General features: G+C 38.3%; 1 protein-coding gene across 1 annotated transcript in view; it reads left to right on the forward strand.

The window, feature by feature from the left end:
- Positions 1-21,033, forward strand: part of CFAP206 (cilia and flagella associated protein 206) — a 34,679-nt gene extending 13,646 nt beyond the window's left edge. The window contains exons 7-12 of the mRNA XM_040983067.1: positions 1,658-1,777; positions 2,758-2,953; positions 6,527-6,667; positions 8,855-9,048; positions 17,514-17,657; positions 20,604-21,033. Coding sequence (XP_040839001.1) covers positions 1,658-1,777; positions 2,758-2,953; positions 6,527-6,667; positions 8,855-9,048; positions 17,514-17,657; positions 20,604-20,834 — 1,026 coding nt within the window. The 3' untranslated portion in view covers positions 20,835-21,033. The remainder of the gene's footprint in view (positions 1-1,657; positions 1,778-2,757; positions 2,954-6,526; positions 6,668-8,854; positions 9,049-17,513; positions 17,658-20,603) is intronic.
- Positions 21,034-23,054: the final 2,021 nt, after the last annotated feature.

The raw sequence follows: 23,054 nt of genomic DNA on the forward strand, positions 1-23,054 counted from the left end.
ATGATAGCGATGTTTATGATTTCCGTTGTCATTGTTGCTGGAGCTTTGCCAGCACAGCTCCAATTCCACTTTGATAGGAAAACAAGATGAACAGATTTTATTCTCCAGATGATAACTCGTTTTCAAGCTCCTAGCTTCTCATGCTTATGATAAGGTCAATATTCTTACCCTTCATAACTGTTTTGTGGTCAAGGAAGGATTCATTTTTTTAATGTTTTTCTCTTCAGTGAGTCTTTTGTTGTTGCATTTTTAGAAACTATCCTCATTAATCTTAGTAAGAGTTAAGGTTATTACATATCGGATATTGAATTAATCCACTTTATTTGTAGGTTATAATCTTATGTTGAAGTTTATGTATGCTCTTTTAAAAAGTCACATCATGGGGGCGGTACAGTTGGTTCTTCACCTTGCAGTGCCACCATCCCATATTGGCACTGGTTTTAGTCCCACTTGCTCCACTTCTGATCTGGTTCCTTGCTTGTGACCTGGGAAAGCAGTGGAGGATGACTTGAGTCCTTGGGCCCATGTACCTATGTGGGAGAGTCAGAGACAGCTTCTGGCTCCTGGATTCAGATTGTTCAGCTCTGGCCATTGTGGCCATTCTAGGGAGTAAACCAGTGGATAGAAGCCCCCTCGTTCCATCTCTCCTTCTCTCTATAAATTTGCCTTTCAAATTTAAAAAAATCTTTTTTTAAGTCACATCATTTGAACAGATAGTAATAATTTTTTTAAGTACTCATTTTGATTTTACAAAATGGTTTCTTGCCAAAGTTGAGTAAAATTAAAGCAGGCTGCATGTTGATGTTGAAATATAATGATCGTATTTGATGTTTCTTATGAAATAGTTATTTTGGCTATTTAAAAATAGCCTAGTAAAGCACCTTAAACTGTCACATGGCTGAGAACTCAAATGTACTTTTGTCTTTTTAAATGAGCATTATCCTTTTACACTGTACAGCTACTTGTTGGTCGTTCTTCAGGCAATACAAGATGATGGTTGCGAGCTGGGCTCTGAGCAAACAGCTTGGAGAACTGTAATTGTACCCCTTATTAGCTGTGCATATTTGTGCGATTTACTTTCCTTTTCATTTTTGGCTTTCTTGTTTGAGCTTATTCTCATTATAATTGCAACTATTTATTGTAATGCTGAGCACCTAGTAAGAAATTCTTGTAATAATTTAACATTTAGCATATAGGCACTTATAGGCTGCTGTTGTTGTACCAGAAATAGGCTGTTGCTTTCGTCTTTGATATTTTCTGCTTCCTTGAGTGTAATAGCATGAAATCTTGGAATCAATATAGTTCTTAGAGGAACATATCCTTACGTTTTTCATTGAAACATGGGAAAAGAGCTGCCATACTGAAGTTCACAATGGATTCCTACTTCTCAGGAATGAAATAAGATTTAACTTCTAAGCATACCTGTATACATTTGAGAAAATATGCATCTATTGTATCTCAGGACACTCACCCATTTCTCCTGTGTCTTGCCCAGGCCAGTACTGTTAGCTGTTGAGAGAGCATAGCAAATAACCCCTGATGTCACTGAGCTACCCCCCTTCTTGCACGAGGGAAGTGAGAAGCAAGCCTGAAAACAATGTAATTTTTATGGTTAAATGGTAAAGGAATATTAATGCAAATCATGTTATCCTCATAGTCAGATATAATAACTTCTGCTCAAGAAGTGGAAATAATGATAAAGCAGTTGGGAGCCCAGCTGGAACAGTTGAAAATGACTGTAAAATCAAAGGTTGCTGTCCCAACATCACAAGTCTTTGTAAGTATTTCTCATCCTCTTTGAGCTTGTTAGGGGTGAATTTCCTTTGGAATCCTGTAGAATTTGGATTATATTATAATTATATTGAATTACTAAGCATTTAAATAGATTTTATATGTACACTCCCTTTTTTGGGTTATATTGTAGTCACAGTACACTGTAAGCTGAATGAGAGGATTCCCCTTTATAAGGAATTGTTATTAAAGCAAATATGTATATATAGTATGAAAACCAGATTACAAATATTGACTGTGGCATCAGGAATAATCCACCGCAGAGTTTGGAAAGTGCATTTGTAGGAACTGGTTGGAAATTCCTGCAGCACAGAAATGATGTAGCATGCGATCTTTCTGTAAAGATAAGTAGCAATCAGTTTGTTGACTAAGCTTACACCTGTACTGACCTTCTGAGTGTCAGTACTATTTTATGGACATCTCATTCTTTGCATCAGGAGGTATAAAATTTACCTGCAGCCTTTGAAGAACATGAGAGACTCAACTTTCATCTTTCTCACTATTTCATTTAAAAACCTAAGAAACAAAAGGCTAAGTTGATTAACTTAGGATACTGTTTTTTTTTTTATTGTACAGTGATCTTTGATGTGAATTAAAGAGTTTGTATCTCATTGATGTAAAATCTTGAATTCTGATGCTCATATGGGATACTGGCATTGCAAGCCAGGATTTAACTCATTACATCACAATGCTAGCCCCATAAATCTTTTGTAGATCATCAGATGTGTTGGCGTGTTTTTGAATAAACTAAATTTGTAACAACTATACTAAAAAGAAAGTGAATGTAAGTTCATTGTTTCAAAGCATATGAGTTGAATTTGTATCTTGAGTCTGTTATTTCCTAAGACTTTCATTTGAGTTAAGGAAGAATTTCTTTACAAATGATAATTGTATGTATTTCAAAGAGCACTTTGAGTTACACTTCCATTACACAGTGACGTTTTGCCTGTTTTTTACCTTCCGCAGCCTATCTTTGTGGCCCTTGCCAGTCTGTGGAATAGCTTTCAGGATGAGACGGTTTTGATTAGTGTCCTCAGTAACTTAATCACTCATCTGGAACAATTTCTTGGTACTCATGAACTCTTTCCTAAGAAAATACTGCAAGACTTTCTGGATGAAGTAACTGTGAAAACTGATATATGCAGGATTAAAGAACATTTGGGTAATTATCCGTTGTTTACTCTTCTTTTAAAAGTTACCTTTTTTGTTGAATTTTCACGTCATATCATCTGATAAAACATTAAACACCTTTCTTGATTATAAATGGCTTATATCCATTACAGACTATGGGAACTGAAAATACATAAACTAACATCTTATCATCCACCAGTGTCATTATTAGTGTTTTGATGAGCAATGACTTTGTGCATTTCTGTTGCCATTTTAGTGATTTTATTACTGATTTGTAGAAGCAAAGGAAATTAATACTTGCTACGTTGGTTACAAATAAAGCTTCATTTCATTGAAATGTTATTTTCAGATTCAAGTTGAGGCTTTTTTTAACCAGTTCATTTTATTCCTGTAAAATTAACTGAGCTTACTTTAGGCTCAATTCTAATAGAAAAGCTGTCTTTGCTTCCCTGATTTTTTGTTTGCTTTGCTTTTCTTTAAAAAGGTAGAATTAGAGAGGGACAGAGAATGAAAGAACCATCTTGTGGTTCACTCCTATGATAGCCACAAAGGCCAGAGCTGTGCCGGTTCAATGCCAGGAGCCAGGAGATTCTTTGGGGTCTCTCCATGTGAAGGCAGGGCCCAAGGACTTGGGCCATACTTTGCTGCTTTTGAAAGTGCATCAGCATGTAGTTTTCTTGGAAGTAGAACAGCCAGGACTCCAGTCTGTGCCCATATAGAATGCTGGTGTTACAGGCAGGAACTTTACTTGATATGCCACAGTGCTGAAACCAGGACATTTTACCTATTTTACTTTTTGATCTCTTCTTATTTATTTAAAAACTTTAAAGTGTTTATTCATTTAAAGGTAGAATGACAGAGAAGTAGAGATAGCACTCTCCCATCTGTTGGTTCATTCCTGAAATTGCTACACTAGCCAGGGCTGGACAAACCTGAAGCCAGGATCCAAGAACTCCTTCCAGGTCTTCCACATGGATGGCAGGGCCCTAATAACTTGGTCCATCCTGCTCTGCCAAATACCTTAGCAGGAGTATGAATCAGAAGCAGAGCAGCCAGGACCGAACTAACTTTCTGATATGGATGCTGTCACAAATGATGGTCTCACAGTTATTATTGTCATAAATGGCAGCTTACTGCACTGCACCACACTTCTTCTACTTTATGTGAAGAAAATTTTTTTTTGCAGCATATGAAATTGCATCATTTAGTCTATCAGTTTATTTTTTAAAAAATATTTTTGAAGATGAAAATGAACATGTAGTAGTGATTTTTCTTTCTTAGGCTATTAGAATACATAAAGGGCCCAGCACAATAGCTCAGTTGACTAATCCTCCTTTGCAAGTGCCAGGATCCCATATGGATGTCAGTTTGCATTCCAGTTGCTCTTCCTTCCATCTAGCTCCATGCTTGCTGCCTGGGAAAGCACTGGAGGGTTGTCCAAATCCTTGGGATCCTGCTCCCACATGGAAGATCTGGAAGAAGGTTCTGGCACCTGTCTCTGGATTGACTGAGTTCCATCCATTGTGGCCATTTGGGGAGTGAGCCAGAGGATGGAAGATCTTTGTTTCTCCTTCTCTCTATAAAATTTGCCTTTCAAATATAAATAAATAAAGCTTTAAAAAACAGTACACAAAACCATATAAAATGTGAAATGAGGTTAAAAAGCTAAACATCTGTAATGAGTATTAGTAAGATAGTTTATTTGAAACCTCTTAGATTTAGAAGTGTTTCCCAACTTTCATTCATTATAACATTATTTTCCAAGTTACTGATCCAGTAATTTGAGAGCACAAAATTTTTAAAGGCTCTTAAACTTGCTACATCTTGTCATTGTTGGAGGCTGTAGGCATTTCAGGAAAAACAAAGCTTATTTTTTCTGAATATCCATTTACTTCTCAGAGTACCAGTGAGGTCAGTATAGGCTTAATACTTGACTCAAAAGTCTAAGTGGAGTTATAAAAGCAAAGAACCTCAGGGTTCAGCATTGCAAGCAAGAGGAATAAACACAAAGGAAAGCCAAGTGATATCATAACATTGGTGATTAAAAAAAGATCTGGGAGAAGGAAAATAAAGACGCATTAAGCAAAAATAAAAATAACAGCAGACTTTTCATCAGAAGCTTTGAAAATCAGACAAACCAATGGAACAAAATAAACCACCATGTGCAAATCTATATGTTTACCCCAAAACTCAACTTTTTTAAAGTAAAAGATCGTAGTTCAACAGAAAAACTGGCAAGGACTAGAAATAATAATAAAATGAAAAATATCCTGCTTCATGTATACAAACTGAAAAATATAAGATTTATTTGAATGAAGGAGGGGAGAAATAGAGGAGAGAGAGAGAAAATATCTTCCCACTGGGTCACTTCCCAAATGGTTACAATGGCCACTGTTGAGTCTGGCTGAAGCCAGGAGCTTTATCTGGGTCTCCCACATCGTAGAAGGGACGCAAACACTTGGTCCATCTTCCCCTGCTTTTCCAAGGCCCTTAGTAGAGAGCTGGATATTGGAAATGCAGCAACCTAAGCATGAACCGTGCCTGTATGGGATGCTGGCATCGCAGGCAACAGCTTTACCCGCTATTGCCTCAATGCCAGTCAGAAAATCATTAAAACTATGGTAATCTATAATTCCTATCAATTTATTTGACAAAGATTTAAAACAAAGTTTGATTTTAAAAAAAACAATATTTGCTGCAAAACGCACACACGTGTTTTTCTTTGATTTTCTTTTTTAAGGTTTAGCTCCTACATACAGTAGGGAGAACATGAAATATCTGCCTTTAGGTGCCTGGCTTAGTTCACTCAAAATATCCTGCAGTTCCAATTATTTTGCTGTAAGTGATAGAATTTCATTTTGTAATAGCTGAGTGATATTTCATTATACACGTGTATTTGTATACACACACAGTGCCTATTTTCTTTATCTGTTTACCTAATAATGGACACCTTGATTGATTTTGTATTGTAGCTAATGTGAGCAGTGCTGTGGAGCAGATGTCTCTGATATATGCCTAGTAGATACATGAACTGCCAGACTGTGGCAAGCCTGTTTGCAGTATTTAAGCCATTTGCCCAGTGGCTGCAGTAATTTACTTTCCAAACCAAGTGTGAAGGTTCCCCCTTCTCCATCTCTCTTGTATTGGTTTCTTTCTATCTTTTGGATAATTGCTCTTGGGGTTGTGATTTTCATTTCCTGATGGCTAGAGACATTGAATTTTTTCAATATATGTTTTTTTCATTTATATTTCTCCTTTAAGTTCCACCCTCTTGAGTGAAGCTGTTTCGTCTCTTTCAGAGCATTCAGTCTCTTCCTGTTGTTTTCTTGGGCTGTTTACTCTGCAGCAGCATGAAGCATCAGCTGGTCATAGCAGCAAAGCTTGCTTTTCCAAAATGTCCTCTCCCCCACGGACTTCATTCTGCAGCAGGGGTTCTATCTGCTTCAGAAAGTCATTGCACGCTCCTTGAGGCCAGGTGTACTTTTTTGGGGCGAATTTAGTTCTGCAAATATCAGGTTTTTGTCATCAGGGGAAGTATGAAACTGGCATATTTAGAAAATGTAATCCCACTGCATAAATCTTTTCTTGTTCTCTTTCATTTTAGAAGAAAGAGTATATCCAGAGGATTTCCAAAATGTGGAATGGTTTTTCCCAGAAACAACAGCAAATTTTGATAAATTATTAATTCAGTATCAGGGATTTTGTGGCTACACATTTGCTACAACAGACGGTCTTCTTCTTCCAGGTATATCCTTGTAACATCACTCTCCTTTCCCCAGCTTTCTCTTTGTATGGATGCAGTTCATTCACTTACCTTTATGAAATCAGATAATGAAATAGGGAAGGAGTTAAGGTGTGTTTTGGACGTGCTTACAGTCTCACCTGGCCGGTTGACATAAATAAGACATTTTAAGTCATAAGTAATGGAGTGTCTGTAGGTTGCAATTCAAAATCCTTAGGAACAAAAGTGGTTTTGAACTTGAGTTTTTAAAATTTTGGAATACTTGCATACAATGATAACCAAGTGTAAATTAACTAAAAGTAAAACTCATTTGTGTTTTATATATACTTTATAATATAGTCTGAAGGTGATTTTATGCAATATATTTTTTTCTATCTGTGTGTTAACTGTGACTCGTCACTTGAGGCCAGGCATGGAATTTTCTATATATGCGTGGGTTCAAAAAAGTTTCAGATATTGGATCATTTTTAAATTTTGCGTTTGCAGTGTTCAACCTGTCTAATGAAATATGGATGCAAGTATACCACTGAAATGGAGTGACTCAGATGTCCTGGGAAAGATTTCAGAAAAGTTAATGCAACATTACTAAAAATGTATAATCTTTCCAACTGAGAGCACAGAACTTATTAGTTGGATATGTTTATTTAAATATGTTATTTGTCAGTTTGTTACATTTCATTTGGATTCCATGGATAAGGATTTTCTGTGAGTTAGATAACTTATACAATGGCCGATATTTTATCAGGTAGATTTTCTATGTGATGTGTATATTTTAGAGCTTCTCTAAAACAGTAAGTCAGACATTGCAATGAGATAAATTATCCAGAAAGTTATTTGTGAATCGAGAATAGCAAGAAGCCTACTAGGGCTTAGAATTAAAACAGTCTTACAGGATTGTTTATTACCTTATACTACTAACTGTCTTCTTTTCCATCTCTCTTATTTTTTGTATATTATTATGTTTCACTGTTGGAGATTACTCTTTGTCCCCCTGTAAACATTATTGGAATCGTGTGTCCAGGCACCCTGATACTGGATGTGCCAGGCTGAAGTGAAAAAATGAGTGGTCTGCGGGTGTTTCTCCCTCCCCCGCTCCCTCTCCTTCGCTTCCTTCTGCTCTCCTTTTATCTTCAGGCAGATAAGGAGGGAACAGTTTCATGAGGGACAAACACAGAGAAACATGGGTTAAATTGCCTTTTTTCCCCATCTTTCAGCACTGACCACTCTCTGGCTGTGCTTGTTGTTTTTTTTTTTTTTTTTTTTTTGAGAATAGGAACTTTGGTTTCTTCTGTATCCTTAGTATCATGAAAAAAGCCAAGAAATATCTGTTAAATAAATGAAAGAATAAATGAATAAAATGGTATTAGTGTTTCCAGTATACTTTTCACGGATTATATGGATATAGAATAATCTATAGTCTGTGATTTATACTGGGAAATGTTTTATGACATACAACTTTGCATTTTGGAAATCATTTTTGTAGTCTCGGCAGAATTGTTTTTGAAAACAATCCTTTGGCAACTTGTTTACTTTTAATAAATTTAGAAGTTTGTCAAATGTTTAAGATGATTTTCATTTAAAAATTAAGTACCTGGGCCCGGCGGCATGGCCTAGTGGCTAAAGTCCTCGTCTTGAACGCACCAGGATTCCATATGGGCGCTGGTTCTAATCCCAGCAGCTCCACTTCCCATCCAGCTCCCTGCTTGTGGCCTGGGAAAGCAGTCGAGGACAGCCCAAAGCCTTGGGACCCCGCACCCGTGTGGGAGACCCAGAAGAGGTTCCTGGTTCCCGGCTTCAGATCGGCATAGCACTGGCCGTTGCACTCACTTGGGGAGTGAATCATCAGATGGAAGATCTTCCTCTCTGTCTCTTCTCCTGTATATCTGACTTTGTAATAAAATAAATAAATCTTTTAAAAAAAGAAACTATTAAAAATTAAGTACCTTTCATGTGGATAATGAATATTTTTATATTAAATGCATTGTAAGACTATATTTTTACATAAAATGCAATTCATGGAAACTTTAAGTTGTGTAATTTAACATTGCTAATTATATTTCAGCAAAATGAAAACATAAGTAATATACTGAAATTAGAATGAATACAGGGAATAAATTTATGAATGTGTATTATGAATACAGATTCACCTAATATTTAATTTCCAATACAGCTCTTTATCTTAATTTTCAGGAAATCCATCTATTGGAATTTTGAAATACAAAGAAAAATATTTCACATTCAATTGCAGAAATGCTGCGTATTCATTTGCAGAAAATCCAGAAACTTATATTGACATTGTTAAAGAAAAGGCTCAAAAAAATGCTGAGTTAATTCAGCTATTGCAACTTCATCGACATTTTGATACACTCATTCCATATTCACAGGTAAGTAGGGTCAATATTTTGAGATGTACGATGCTTAAACGTACCATTAATTAGGATGTTATATATTGTTGTAGAATAACTACTAAGTCCAGGCAGAAACAAAGTCAGATGAAAACCTTCACAGGTCCTCTGAAAGGAATTTGCATCTGATGATGGGAACTAGTACAATGTATACAGAATACTGAAAGCAACATATAGAATCAAATGATAAATTAACAGAGTGGGATAAATTTGAGATAGGAAGATTTCATTTAGTTCAATAATAGAAGCTACCATATTTCTGTTTGTACGGTTAGTGGAGCTCAAGCAAACAGCAAAGAGAGTTGTGAGACAATTTTAACAAAGATCAAATTTAGCATCTCAAAGGCCACAAAGTAGTATGTCTGAGTCTGTTCTTTCATTCATCCATCAAATACTTAGTAAATCACTTACTGTATGTCAGGATCCAATCATAGCACAAGGGATTTAGCAGTGAAAAAAAACAGAGAACAACCCCTTCCTGCATGGAACTCATGTTCTGATATTGAATGTTCTTGTTTTTCTTCCTATTTGTCTCACATTGTTAGTGTCCACTTTTTAAAATGATTTATTTATTTTATTGGAAAAACAGAACTACTTAGAGAAAGAGACAGAAAGATCTTCCATCTGCTGATTCACTCCCCAAATGGCTGCAACAGCTGGAACTGGGCTGATCTAAAGCCAAGAGCCAGGAACCTCCTCTTGGTCTCCCACATGGGTGTGGGGTCCCAAGGCTTTGGGCTCTCTTTTGCTGCTTTTCCAGGCCACAGCAGGCAACTGGGTGGAAAGTGGAGCAACTGGAACATGAATGAACCCCCATTTGGAATGCCGGTGCTTATAGACTGAGAATTATCCAGTTGAGGCGTTGTGGTATTTTTATCTTTGATTTAGCTCTCTTCTTTTAAACACTAAAAACACTTTTAAATACATGGCTTAAAATGTTTATTGTTTGGTACTTCTATCAGCATCTTAAGCAGTATTTGCTAAGTAGACTATTAGTCTGGTGAAAATGAAGCACAGAGGGCAGTCTGAACACGTGGGCAGATGGGTGAGAAACTGGCAGTGAGGAGGAACTTTGGCGGTCAGGACACTGGACAGCTCTGCAGGCGCAACTCTGAAATTGTGCCCCTAATGTGAAGTGGTTTGTATAGCATTCTTGTGGTGAGACTGATTGCCTATTCCAAGTGTTCTGTGTGTGAGCCAAGTAATAGACCTACAATTCTGGGTTCACCTGAGAGGTTACTCTCAAAACAGTTACACCGGTTTAATGGAAAAAAGCCAATACATATCCATTGTTTTCTGAATACTTTTGCTCTGTGGTTGACTGAATCCATAGTTGTAGAACCTACAGATACAGAGGGCTATCTATATTTTATAATCAGGGCTCCCTGTTTTTGCATTTATTTTTCCAAATTTCTGTGCACATTTTTTAAAGATTTATTTATTTATTGCAAAGTCAGATATACAGAGAGGAGGAGAGACAGAGAGGAAGATCTTCCATCCGATGATTCACTCCCCAAGTGAGCGCAATGGCCGGTGCTATGCCGATCTGAAGCCAGGATCCAGGAACCTCTTCTGGGTCTCTCACACGGGTGCGGGGTCCCAAGGCTTTGGGGCATCTTCGACTGCAGGGAGCTGGATGGGAAGTGGAGCTGCTGGGATTAGAACCGGCGCCCATATGGGATTCTGGTGCGTTCAAGACGAGGACTTTAGCCACTAGGCCACGCTGCTGGGCCCTTGTGTACATTTCTGAAAGAATTTTCAAGTTCCCCCAAAACTTCCAGAATTTATACCTTCATTTGCATGAAACTAATGAGGTAATTGGTTGAGGAGGGTGGTTGCACGTCTGTTTTATAGTTTGTCCCATTCATTTTGTACCATTCGCTTATTGTCTCTTTTTCCTATAGGCATTTGATTAATTATGCTTTAATATAATGTTAATAGATTTGATATTTTATTTTTCTAAAATGATTGAGATAGTCTTTTTAAAACAATTATATCGATTATTAGCAAGTAAAATTAAAAGGCTAAAAAGAAACAAAACTAGCTGTGGAAGAAAACATGTTCCATTCATTGAAAATAAACAACTTGTAAATATTAGTAACTTAGTTGTAAATATTAATACAAGCCAGACACACAAATCAAATCCAAATATATTAAAGATTCTTACATGGAAGTAAATCTGGCTTTAAGGAGACTATCACTGTATTAAAATAACCAAAGCAAGCTATCTGTGTATGCATCACCTCTAACGGGATGAGCACACATTTCAGTGCGCCCTGTGTGCCATTTTTCAGTTTCAGCCATTTTTTCCTCCAGTATTAATTTTATGAACTTCTGTATGATTTATTCTTTGCCTTTGTTGTTTATATCATTCTTGTATGCATTCCAATATAGCAGATTTCTGTGACGTGGCTGTCTTTGCTCCAATTTCCTATTGATTTTTTTCTTAGTAATTGAAAGATGATGTGTTTTCCTTTTTTTTTTTTTTTGATTCATTGATCTCTTGATTAATTTAAAAGACAGAATTATAGGGAGATGTGAAAAGGAAGAGATCTTCCACTTGCTGGTTCACTCTCCAAATAGCCACAGCAGTGATTGGGAGGCGAGGTGGAAGCTGGAGGCCGTGGACACCATCGGGTCTCCCACATATGTGGCAGGAGTCTAAGCCCTCGGGGCGTCTTCTGCTGCTTCCCTAAGCGCACCAGCAGGGAGTTTGGTTGGAAGTGGAGCACTGGGGCCTGGAACCAGTGCCCATATGGATGGATGATGGTGTTGCAGCACGGCTTAACCCACTGTGCCACAATGCCAATCTCTGTAACAGATGTTTTTCCCAAAGAATTTTGTGTTTAAACTCTTTGCTAAATGTGTGCTGTGGATATGTTTTCCTAGTTTGTAACTTATCATTCTATTGTAGTATCTTTTGCTGCAAATCCTTATTTTTTCTTTGTGTATTGAGCTTTTTATGCCTTAAGCAATCCATCTGTATCCCAACATCATAAAAATATTGTCTTATATCTTTAGAGATTTATTTATCTGAAAGGCCAAATCATAGGGAGAGAGGAAAGAGAGGGAAAAATGTGTGTGTGTGTGTGTGTGGGGGGGGTGGGACAAATAGAATGGAATGAAAGATTAGTGTGGGGGAGAGAGAGAGAAAGAGAAAATTGACTTTCGATTTGCTGGTTCACTCTCCAAGCCAAGATCTGGCTTCCAGGTTTCCCGCACGAGTGGCAGGAGCCCACGTATCTAGGCCAATATTTGCTGCCTCCCCGGTGCATTAGCTCAAAGCTAGATAGGAAGAGCTGCATAGGACAGAGGCTGAAACTTGAACTAAGTATTCTAATGTGGGATGTGCTGCAACACCCACCCCCTACTGAAACAGAAGTTTGTGGCAGTTAAGGTGTGCTTGGGATGCCTGTGTCTTGCATCAGAGTGCTGGAGTTCGAGTCCTGGCTTTGGTTCTGATTCCAGCTTCCTACTGATGTGCACCCACCCTGGTAGCCAGGAGACAATGGCTTGAATCCCTGCCACCTACGTAGGTGATTCAGGTTGGGTTCCTGTCCTCAGCCTGGTCAGCCCTGGTTGCTGTGGCATTTAGGAATGAACCAGCAGCTGGGAGGTTTCTGTGTGGCTGTCTCTGTCCATCTCTTGCTATGTCTTTCTGAGTCGCAAATAAGTGAAGATCTTAAAAATGTTAAAATATAGGGGTTGACATAGTGTAGTGCATTAAGCCATTGCTTGTGATGCCTGCATCCCATATGGTGCTTCTTCACGAGCGTGGATACTGCACTTACAATCAGACTTCCTGCTAATGTGCAGGGAAAGCATTGGAAAATGGCCCAACCCGTTGGAACCACATACCCAGGTGAGAGACCCAGAAGCAGCTCTGGGATCCTGGCTTTAACCTTGCCCAGTCCCAGCAGCTGCAGTCATTTTGGCAGTAGACAGCAGACGGAAGTTTCTGTCTCTCTTCCACCACCACTTTAATGTCTCCCTGTTTCTCTACTCAGTCTCTGATATAAACATAAATAAATAGTTAGACAAATAAACCATGCACTTTTCTTTCATATCACAAAGGATTTGATTTTGTGGTTACGAGCATATGGAGATCCAATTATTTCCTTTGTAGTAATATCTTCATTTATTCAATAGTCTTTTTTCACTGATTGGCCTTGTGTTATATTTATTTTTGAGCTCTTTATTCTGTTAAATTCCTTGAGAAGCAATCGTATTTTAGCATTTTACTCATATCTTGCTAACTGGTAGGGAAACTTTTCTACCTTTATTCTCTGTAAAAGGGTTTGGGTGTACTTGACTCTACTTTTGTATAAATTTGTGAAACAGATTGTTGAAGTTCATAAAACACCCAAAGGAATAATGATTGAAATTTCCACGCACATACAGATCACTAAGAGAAAAGCTGAGATTTTTACCACATTTGGTCTCCCTATCTAAAATTTCAATGGAGTTCCATAATTGTTTCTAGAAAGGACTTGTACATCATAGTCTTATTTGTATGGACCTTATATTTTTGGCTGCTACTTTTAAAGCTGTTAACATTTATAATTAATTTTAATTGATTATTACTTATTCTAAGGCAATGCAGTCTACTCCTTCATTTTGATATTTGTATTCGACAACATTAGTGAACTCCATGTTTATTCTAATAATTGATGTTTGTCTATTGATTTTTAGAATAGTTTTCCTTAATATGGGCATTCATAGCACTTGGCAGCGGTAACACTTATTTTCCCCAGACTTCATACTTGATTAAAAAAATGTTTTCTTAGCCATGTATTGCTTCATTTTATGAAGATTGAGGAATTGAGAACATATTATGAAAATAATATCCATTAGAGGTCTACAAACACAAGGAGTAATGTTAAAATAACAGTGTGAATAATTACAGTCTTTAACAAGGTTTCATTTGTGGAAGAAAAAAGAAATAATTGCTGTTGCAGAGAGCATCTGTATGAAATAGAAGTTAATTCCAATAACATTAGTGGAGAAAATGCTCTGGAAAATCGAGGGAGCTGGATGTGAAATCCTGGCCGCAATTTGATATCCCAGAGACCTAGGTGGTGGCCTGAGTGACTAATGCACAAAAAAGCTCTATGAGGAAGTTTGTATGACGCCAGGGAAATATTACACTATGCATATACTTAATGCACTGAGAAGTTGCAAATGGTAAAAGGTTTTTTCCTTACAAGTGCTTCAGTTACGTAGCAAAAAATGGCATAAAGTGTTTAAAATGGAAGAGAGCATTTGTGTATAATATCTAGATCCTTGATGTACTAATTCATACAATTAAAGATGATTACTCTATCAGTTTATCTAGAGCTTTTTGCAATCCTGGTTTGAGGTTTTAAACATGGCTGTGGACTATTTTGCATTTGTTCATTTTGTCTTAATAAATTCTGTTGTTCTTTTTATGAATGATAGAAAAGCAAAGTTATGAGGCCAATATGGTGGCATTACAGGCTAAGCCTCTGCCTGTGGTGCTGGCATCCTATATGGGTGCTGATTCTAGTCCGCTTCCAACCCAGTTCCCTTCTATGGCCTGGAAAAACAACGAGGGATGGCCCAAGTACTGAGGTCCACACACCCACATGGGAGACTTAGCAGAAGCTCCTGGTTCCTGGTTGCCGGCTTTGGACTGGCTCAACTCTGGCCATTGTAGCCATTTGGGGAGTGAAGCAGCAGATGGAAGATCATGTTCTCTCTCTCTATAACTCTGCCTTTCAAGCAAAAATAAATCAGAAAAGGAGGGGAAATGGAAAGAGGAGAGGAGCAAGGAAAGGAATGAGGGAAGGAAAGAAGGAAAAAAGGAAGGAAAGAAAGAAAGAAAAGGGGCCCAGCGTGGTAGCCCAGCGGTTAAACTCCTTGCCAGAATCCCATATGGGTGCTGGTTCTAATGCTGGCAGCCCCACTTCCCACCCAACTCCTTGCTTGTTGCCTGGGAAAGTAGTCAAGGACAGCCCAGAGCCTTAGGACCCTGCACCCATGTGGGAGATCCAGAAGAGGCTTCTGGCTCCTGGCTTCAGATTGGCTCAGCTCCTGCCATTGCGGCCACTTGGGCAATGAATTGAGAGTGAATTCACAGGGTAGTGAATCAGTGGAGGAAAGATCTTCTCTGTCTCTTCTCTCTATATATCTGACTTCAATAAAAATAAAACATCTTTAAAAAAGAAAAAAGAGGAAAAAAAGAAAGAAGGAAAGAAAATAAGAAAGAAAATGAGAAAGAAAAAGAAAATGGTTGTCACTGCACATAGCTCTGTGACAGATAATACATTTAACTCCTTCCACCTTCTGGGGGTGAAGAAATCTGGGCTACAAAGTCTGGATCTTGATTTACAAACAATGTAGTTATGTATTTTCCTGCCTGAAGACTTCTGCAGTTTCTCTGATCAGGTTATCATGGGAGGTTTGACTTAAGTTTGATTCCAAGCTAACAACAAAAGTCTGGCTTTGGTGCCATGGGAATGGACCAGTAAGTTTCATTGAATTTCAGTCCATTCATTGAATAACTATAATGATTGAACAGTGTAGCTTCAGTTGACAGAACCTGGTGTTAGCTTACTAATTCAGCTCTCAAGAATGATGTCTTTGCAACAACAGCATGTTATGTGTAGAGCTGGTTCATGACTCCTGCGTCAAGGTCACTCATCAGAACTTTAGCTAATGACCCAGCTACTGTGGAATTTACTTTTCACTATAATACTTGAGTTATATGTCACATACTTATAAGCATAATAATTATTTTCATCTTTGTCAGTTCTAAGTATTTTCTGATTTCTTCTACAGTTTTTTTCTTTAACATATAGATTATATTTGTGAATTTACTCATGAATGAAAATTTCTATTTGTGATATAAGATGATTTATTATTGACATCTATATTATGGAAGTGCACCTTTCATTTAGCTTACTTTTGAAATATACTTTTTTAAAAGATTTATTTATTTTTATTGCAAAGTCATATATACAGAGAGGAGAAGAGGCAGAGAGGAAGATCTTCTGCCCACTGGTTCTCTCTCTGAAGTGGCTGCAACTGCCAGAGCTAAGCTGATCTGAAGCCAGGAGCCTGGAGCTTCTTCCAGGTCTCCCACATGGGTACAGGATCCAAAGGCTTTGGGCCATTCTCAACTGCTCTCCCAGGCCACAAGCAGGGAGCTGGGAGGGAAGTAGAGCAGCTGGGACACTAACTGGTGCCCATATGGGATTGCAGGGCATGCAAGGCAAGGAGTTTATCAAGTAGGCTGTCACCCTGGGCCCTGAAATATATTTTTTGTTTTTAAACAAATATATGTATCTATTCCCTTGAAAAATAATATTTTCATGTGTATACATAAATTTTTAAAAAGTTATAGAGTCCTTGGAACTCTGGTTTTTTCTTTTTTTTTTTTTGATGAATGTTATTTTGGCTTTTAGATTTATTTTTTACTTACTTGAAAGGCAGAGTGACAGAGAGATGGGGAGAGAAGGGAGACAAAAGCTCTTTCATCCTCTGGTTCTTACTTGAAATGCTTGTTATCAGCCCACAATTCCATCTGGGTATCTTGCACAGATGGCAGGGGCACAAGAACTTGGCCCATCTGCTGCTACTGTCCCTGGTACATTGGCAGAGAACATATTGGAGGACATTCAGCTGGAACTTGAGCTGGTATTCCAGTAAAGGACGCCAGTGGTGGTTAACACACTGTGCCACAACCTCAGCTCTGCTATCGTAAGTTCAGTATACAACATTCTTTAAAAAAAAAAAAAATGCACTGGCCAACTACCTAAAAAAATTTTTGAGAGTACTATTTAAATAATTAATTGTTTTGCAAATTGGAAAAATCTCAATCAACTTTTTATTCTGAAGTCAAAATCCTCAGTGTTTATTGCTAAGATCCAAACCTTTTGGTCCAAAATTCAAAGTTTACATGTATTTTCAATGCTTCTTCTTCTAATTCCATCTATGATCTTTTACAATCAGATAACCAGTGAACTATTTTATCTTAAGCTTATTGGATCTACCATGATCCTCTGGTTGTTAAAAAGTGTTTTTCAGGGGGCCGGTGCTACATAGTAGGTTAAGCCACCTTTAGCACTGGCATCCCACTTGGGTGCTGTTTTGAGTCCCAGTTGCCCCACTGCCAATCTAGTCCTGGCCGTTTTGACCACTAGGGAGTGAAGCATTGGACAGAAGATCTTCCTTTCTGTCTCTCCTCCTCTGTATATCTGACTTTGCAATGAAAAAAAATGTTTTTTAAAAATGTGTGTATGTATATACACATATATTATGTATTCACTAACTATGAGTCTTTCTTTCTCTTCTGGTATTTGTAAGTGTGTGGAATTCAAGAATTCTCATTTTTCTAATCTCCCAATTTTAGAAAAATATTTTCAATTGTGTGTAAATAACTTTATTTTTACAAGTTCTAATTACAAATTTCATTTCTATAGATGAGAGATGTTAACAAACTTTATATAAAACCAATTACAAAGAATGAAAGCAGCACACAGACAGATACACATATCTTGCCGCCAACAATTGTGAGATCGTATGAATGGAATGAGTGGGAATTAAGAAGAAAGGCTATAAAAATGGTTTGTAACAGTGTTTTCTGAAATTTATTTATAGAGACTGTGAATGTTGTTACGAAGTTGAAAAATTATTTATATATAAAATAATGAGCTCTTCAGAGCTTTTAACTAATAAAAATAATTAAAATAGTGTATTATTTCCCAGCTTTAGGATGTAAGATTGTTTTTCCAATTTTAGATAAATATGTAAATATCAACAAAATGAAACTACTCTCAAATTGCATCAGCCAGTCATTGAACAGCGTTAGCTGTTGCATCGTGGCGAATGCCAGCTCTCTGAACGTTACTTCCCAACCTGTTGATAAGACAAAGCTGAAATCACTGCCTAAAAGCCATTTCAGGAAACAGAGCTTGGCAGCGTGTCAAAGGAGGAGTTAGGGAGTTTGAAATTTGATAGGGCTGCTAACCAACTTGCTGCTAGTATTTAAAGAAATTTCCATTTTCTTTGATTAAAGTATGCCCTTTTATTATAAAATTAAAGATGTTATTCCTCTTAATGTCACTGTATTCCTGACACTGGGATTTCTTATTCTTCTGATTCCCAACTGCCTTGAAACTCATCCCTACCTAACTTGATGGAATTTCCTCGATTATCTTTTTTAAAATATAATATCATGTCATTTTTTACATATATCTTATTGGTGTTAAGATAAAAGTCTAAATGTCTGTAGCCTTTTCTTGGCATATTTTAATTTATTTCTTTTACTGGAATCAGGCAATTAAAAATTCTGAGAGACAGAGAGAGGCAGCTTCCCTTTGATGCACTGTCCAAATGCCTGCGTGGGCAGTCAGATCTCTCGCTTCTCATGCAGGTACCCAGTTTCCTCAGCTATCATCACTGCCTCCCAGGGTCCACATTAGCAGGAAGCTAGAAAACAGGAGTGGAGTCAGACATTGAACTCAGGCACTGCTAGAGGCCATAGCAAGGAACTTAGCCTGTGGTCACTTGCATCTGGCCAACTCAAAGCAGGGAGAGGCATCAGGTGTTTTAAAGTGAGAAAGGGGGAACACTTCAGGTGTCCTCTGATGGGAAGTTGTTGACATGAGAAAACTATAGGCAAGCTAACAACAAGCCATCTGTGATTGACTTAGTGAATGTATTTGGCTTTCTTTTGTTGATTTTGAGTTAGGGAAGAGCTGGCCAAATCCTAACCATTCTGAGTTTACTGCTGCCGTTACAAGGGTTGTTATTTTTCTTTATCAGAGTACTAGAGGAGAACATCGGGCCCCTCTGCAAAAACATTGGCATAGGCAGACTTCATAGAAAAATATCCCAAAGTGGGCCTGGCGCGATGGTGTAGTGGTTAAGGTCCTCGCCTTGCACGCCCGGGATCCCATATGGGCGCCGGTTCTAATCCCGGCGGCCCCACTTCCCATCCAGCTCCCTGCCTGTGGCCTGGGAAAGCAGTCAAGGACGGCCCAAAGCTTTGGGACCCTGCACCCATGTGGGAGACCTAATGGAGGCTCCTGGCTTCGGATCGGCATAGCATCGGCCGTTGTGCTCACTTGGGGAGTGAATCATCGGACGGAAGATCTTCCTCTCTGTCTCTCCTCTCTGTATATCTACCTTTCCAATAAAAATAAAATAAATCTTTAAAAAAAAAAAAAAAAGAAAAATATCCCAAAAGCATGGGATTATATCAAGCTAAGAAGCTTCCATACTGCAAAGGGAAAAGTCAGTAAAGTGAAGAAATAGCCAACAAAATGGGAGAAAAAAGTTTGCAAACTACACAACAAAGGACTAATATCCAGGTTTTACAAAGAATTCCAGAAATTCAATGACAGCAGAGCAAACAATCCAATTAAGAAATGAGCAAAGGACACGGACAGCCATTTTTCAAAAGATGACATTCAAATTGATGTTAGACATATGAAAACATGCTCAAATTCTCTAGCAAAGAAATGCAAAAACAAAAATAAAAACCAAACCACTCACATGATGAGGTTCCACCTAACCCCAGGAAGAATGGCTATCATACAGAAATCTGGTATGGATATGGGGCAAAGAAAAGCCTCAATCCAACAATGGTTCGTGGAAGTGTAAACTAAACTGGTTCATGCAAAAGGTGTCAGTTCAATTTCGTACTGGCATGCCCTTTGTTTATACATTCAGTCTCTCACAGCTGTCCCAGTAACTACATAATTTTCTTTGCTCCTCTCGTTGGAGGCAGCTTTCCAGTCTCTTTAATTTCCTGGGATGAGGAAAGACGATGTTTCCGAAATACTGTCCAGATCACTGTTCCATTAGAATCCCTATTTGTTACTCTTCTGTAACTCATGCAACACTCATCTCCTGTGTTGTTTTCTGTTGTTCATTAACTTACAACTTCATAGACATTTATTGGATAACACACCATTATCTTGTTCGTCTGGGGTTAAGAGTCTAGCAAGAGATTCCGATACACTAAAAATATTGTGGTACCTCTTGGTAAATGGTACATTTGGTAAATGGCAAATTGCAGAAGTGAAATAAGAATTGGTCTCGAGATTAAAGAACTGGTGTTAACTGGATAGAGATGAGAGGCAGGGGTAGCAGACAATGGGCATTTAGATGGCTGAATTTCAGACTGACTTGAATCTTCTCTTTCCGTTCCTAAATCTCCACTTAATTCTGATTTCTACTGTTAACATCATTACTCCCTAAAATTGCATCGTGACAAATGCCAGCTTTCTGAGCATCACTTCCTAACCTGTTGATAAGACAAAGCTGAAACCTTCGCCTAAAAGCCACACCAGAAAACAGAGCTTGGCAGTGTGTCAAAGGAGGAGTCAGGAAGTTTAAAGTTCGATAGAGCAGATCTTTCAGTGCCTGAGGTAGACTGGTGCGTGGGTTGGGAGTTTGAATAGGGTTGAGTAAAGATACTAGTGGACATTAGCTATCACCTGATAATACTTTATGTGATTTGTTCCATAGAAAAATGTTAACTTATGTTTTCTCTTTCTACTCAGGCCAATTTGCGTAAGAAAATTACCCACTCAGTACAGACTGATCTTAGTCACATGAGAAGAGAAAATTGCTCACAGGTGTACCCTCCCAAGGACGTTGGCACACAGTCCATGAGAGAAGGCAGCAGCCGAGTGCCCAGGCCCCAGATCTACATAGCTGGTCTTCGTGGGGGGAAGAGTAAAGTCACCCATGGGGTCAAGGTGAACCTAACTAGATCTGTTAATGAAACCTAGTTGGAGACCTCGTGTTTCAAGCAAATGTTACCCAACTGTGAACTTGAACACTTTCTTATTGATGAAAATTAATTTTTCTGGAAGTGGCACATTTACTGTTTGTGTAAATTTTTGCTGGATCTCCTTATTCCATCAAAATACTACAAAAAACTAAAAGTTGTTTTCTGCAACACATTTTTCATCCTATTAAAACTGAAAAGCAAAACGCTTTCCAGTTATCTTTTATTTGCTATAAAATTTTGGCAGCATTATGATTGAAGTGATGTCATGTAAGATTATTATGAAATGATGCCATGTAAGATTATTATGATTGAACTAGGAGGTCATTTATTTCTCAAGTCATGTTGAGTGTTAAACATTAACATTTTAAAACCTAGTCGATATGTGTTAGCTTTAGTAGACGTAACACTTGGCTGCCCGCAGGTAACAGCTTTGTTTTGACAGGGCAAGCAGTTGTGGGACTCCACTGTCTCACCCAGTCACTGCTGCCTTCAAGGCCTCTTCTCTGCATGCCGTGGCTTATGTTTCCAAACTTTGCAAGCAGATGTATTTAGGGTTCGTATGAATCACAGACGGCTGCATTGTCGAGCTATTGTTTTATTATTGCTGCCTTACTTTTTTCTTGTACCAACTCATGGGCAAGAAGCCTGCTTTGATATCTAGCAGGTCATTTATATTTAGAATATTTTCCCTACCTAAAAATTATTTGCCACACACACATACAGATAGATCAACCTTCCATCAACTGGTTCACACTACACACAGTCACAGCGGTTGCGGCTGGGCCAGGCAAAGCCAGGAGCCAGAAGTTCATCTGGGTCTCCCCCATGAGTGGTAGGGACCCGTGCATTTTGGCGGTGTGCTGCTGTTTTCTCAGGCACATTAGCAGCGAGCTGGATCAGAAGCAGAGCAGCTGGGAAAGGAACCAGAGCTCTCATATGGGATGTTGGGGTCCTAAGTTGTTGCAACACAATACTGTCTACATGGTGGCTTGATTATTTATTTATTTATTTATTTATTTATTTTTTATTGGAAAGTCAGAATTATAAAGAGAAGGAGACACAAAGATCCTGAGTTCACTGGTTCACTCCCCAGGCCAAAACAAGTAGCTAAATAGGCAGTGGAGCAGCTAGAACATGAACCAGGTGCTTGCAAGGTGAGGATTTAACCACTGAGCAGTCGTGCTAGGCCCTCCATGATGGCTTTAATTTTTTTTTTAATGTATAATTTGTTTTTTCTATGCGGGCTAAATATTATTTATGAAGTCAATAAAAGTTGAGATTCATTTCCCACAGATATTATCAAAGAGACCTATTTCTAAATGAAGATTCTGCATACAGTTTAAAAGTGATAATAAAGATAAGCTGGTTAGCTTGCTGTTATGGGAAAGCCTGGGGGTACAGTGGGTTGGAATGATTTTAAGGTATCACTAAAGTTTATAAACTCAAGAGTTGATTTTATCTGTTCATTAACCCTCATCTGAGATTCCTAATCACAGAGAAGAATGGCTGTAAATCACAAATGTGGGTCACCAAAATTTGGACAAGAATTAGAATGGCTAAATGAATAAAAATTTGGAAAGCCAGATTTAATTTCAGAAAGTTGACTGGTAAGTATAAAAAAAGAACAAGGGGAACTAGGAGAGACGGTAGTTCGGGGCTTTGTCTTACTGCGCTCATGCCTGCTGCCTGACTAACAGGGGCATCTGAACATGCCCCCTGGGCTCCTCCCCAAAGCTTCACCTTCCCTGCGTGAAATCCCACAGGCTCTTCTCCATTACCTAAAAAAAAAATCCTCTCATATCTTATAGAAGTTTTCAAACTATGACCCCTGTTTGTCTTTCAGTTCCATTGTTTTTCCTCCTCTCTGCCCACACACATACACAACGGATATTAGCCAAATTGAACCCAAACTATTCCAATAGGTCAAGGTCTTTAATACCACCATTCCTGCACTTGCTTTTCACTCTGTCACCTGAAATGTACCCCGTAGGCACTCCCATGAAATTATCCTGGTCCTGAAACAACCTGATCCGTTTTTTCTTTTCTTCCCCTCCCTTCCCTTCCCTTCCCTTCCCCTCCATTCCTTCCTTTTCCCATCCCATCCCTTCCCTTCCTAATATTTATTTTATTGAAAGAGCAGAGTTAGAGGGAAAGGATGGGAAAGTCACAGAATTTCCATCTGTTGGTTCACTTACTAGATGCTGTAATGGCCAGGGCT

Source organism: Ochotona curzoniae, unplaced genomic scaffold, assembly GCF_017591425.1.
Source record: "Ochotona curzoniae isolate NIBS_2020 unplaced genomic scaffold, NIBS_Ocur_1.0 contig_3819, whole genome shotgun sequence".
Classification (NCBI taxonomy): Eukaryota; Metazoa; Chordata; class Mammalia; order Lagomorpha; family Ochotonidae; genus Ochotona; species Ochotona curzoniae.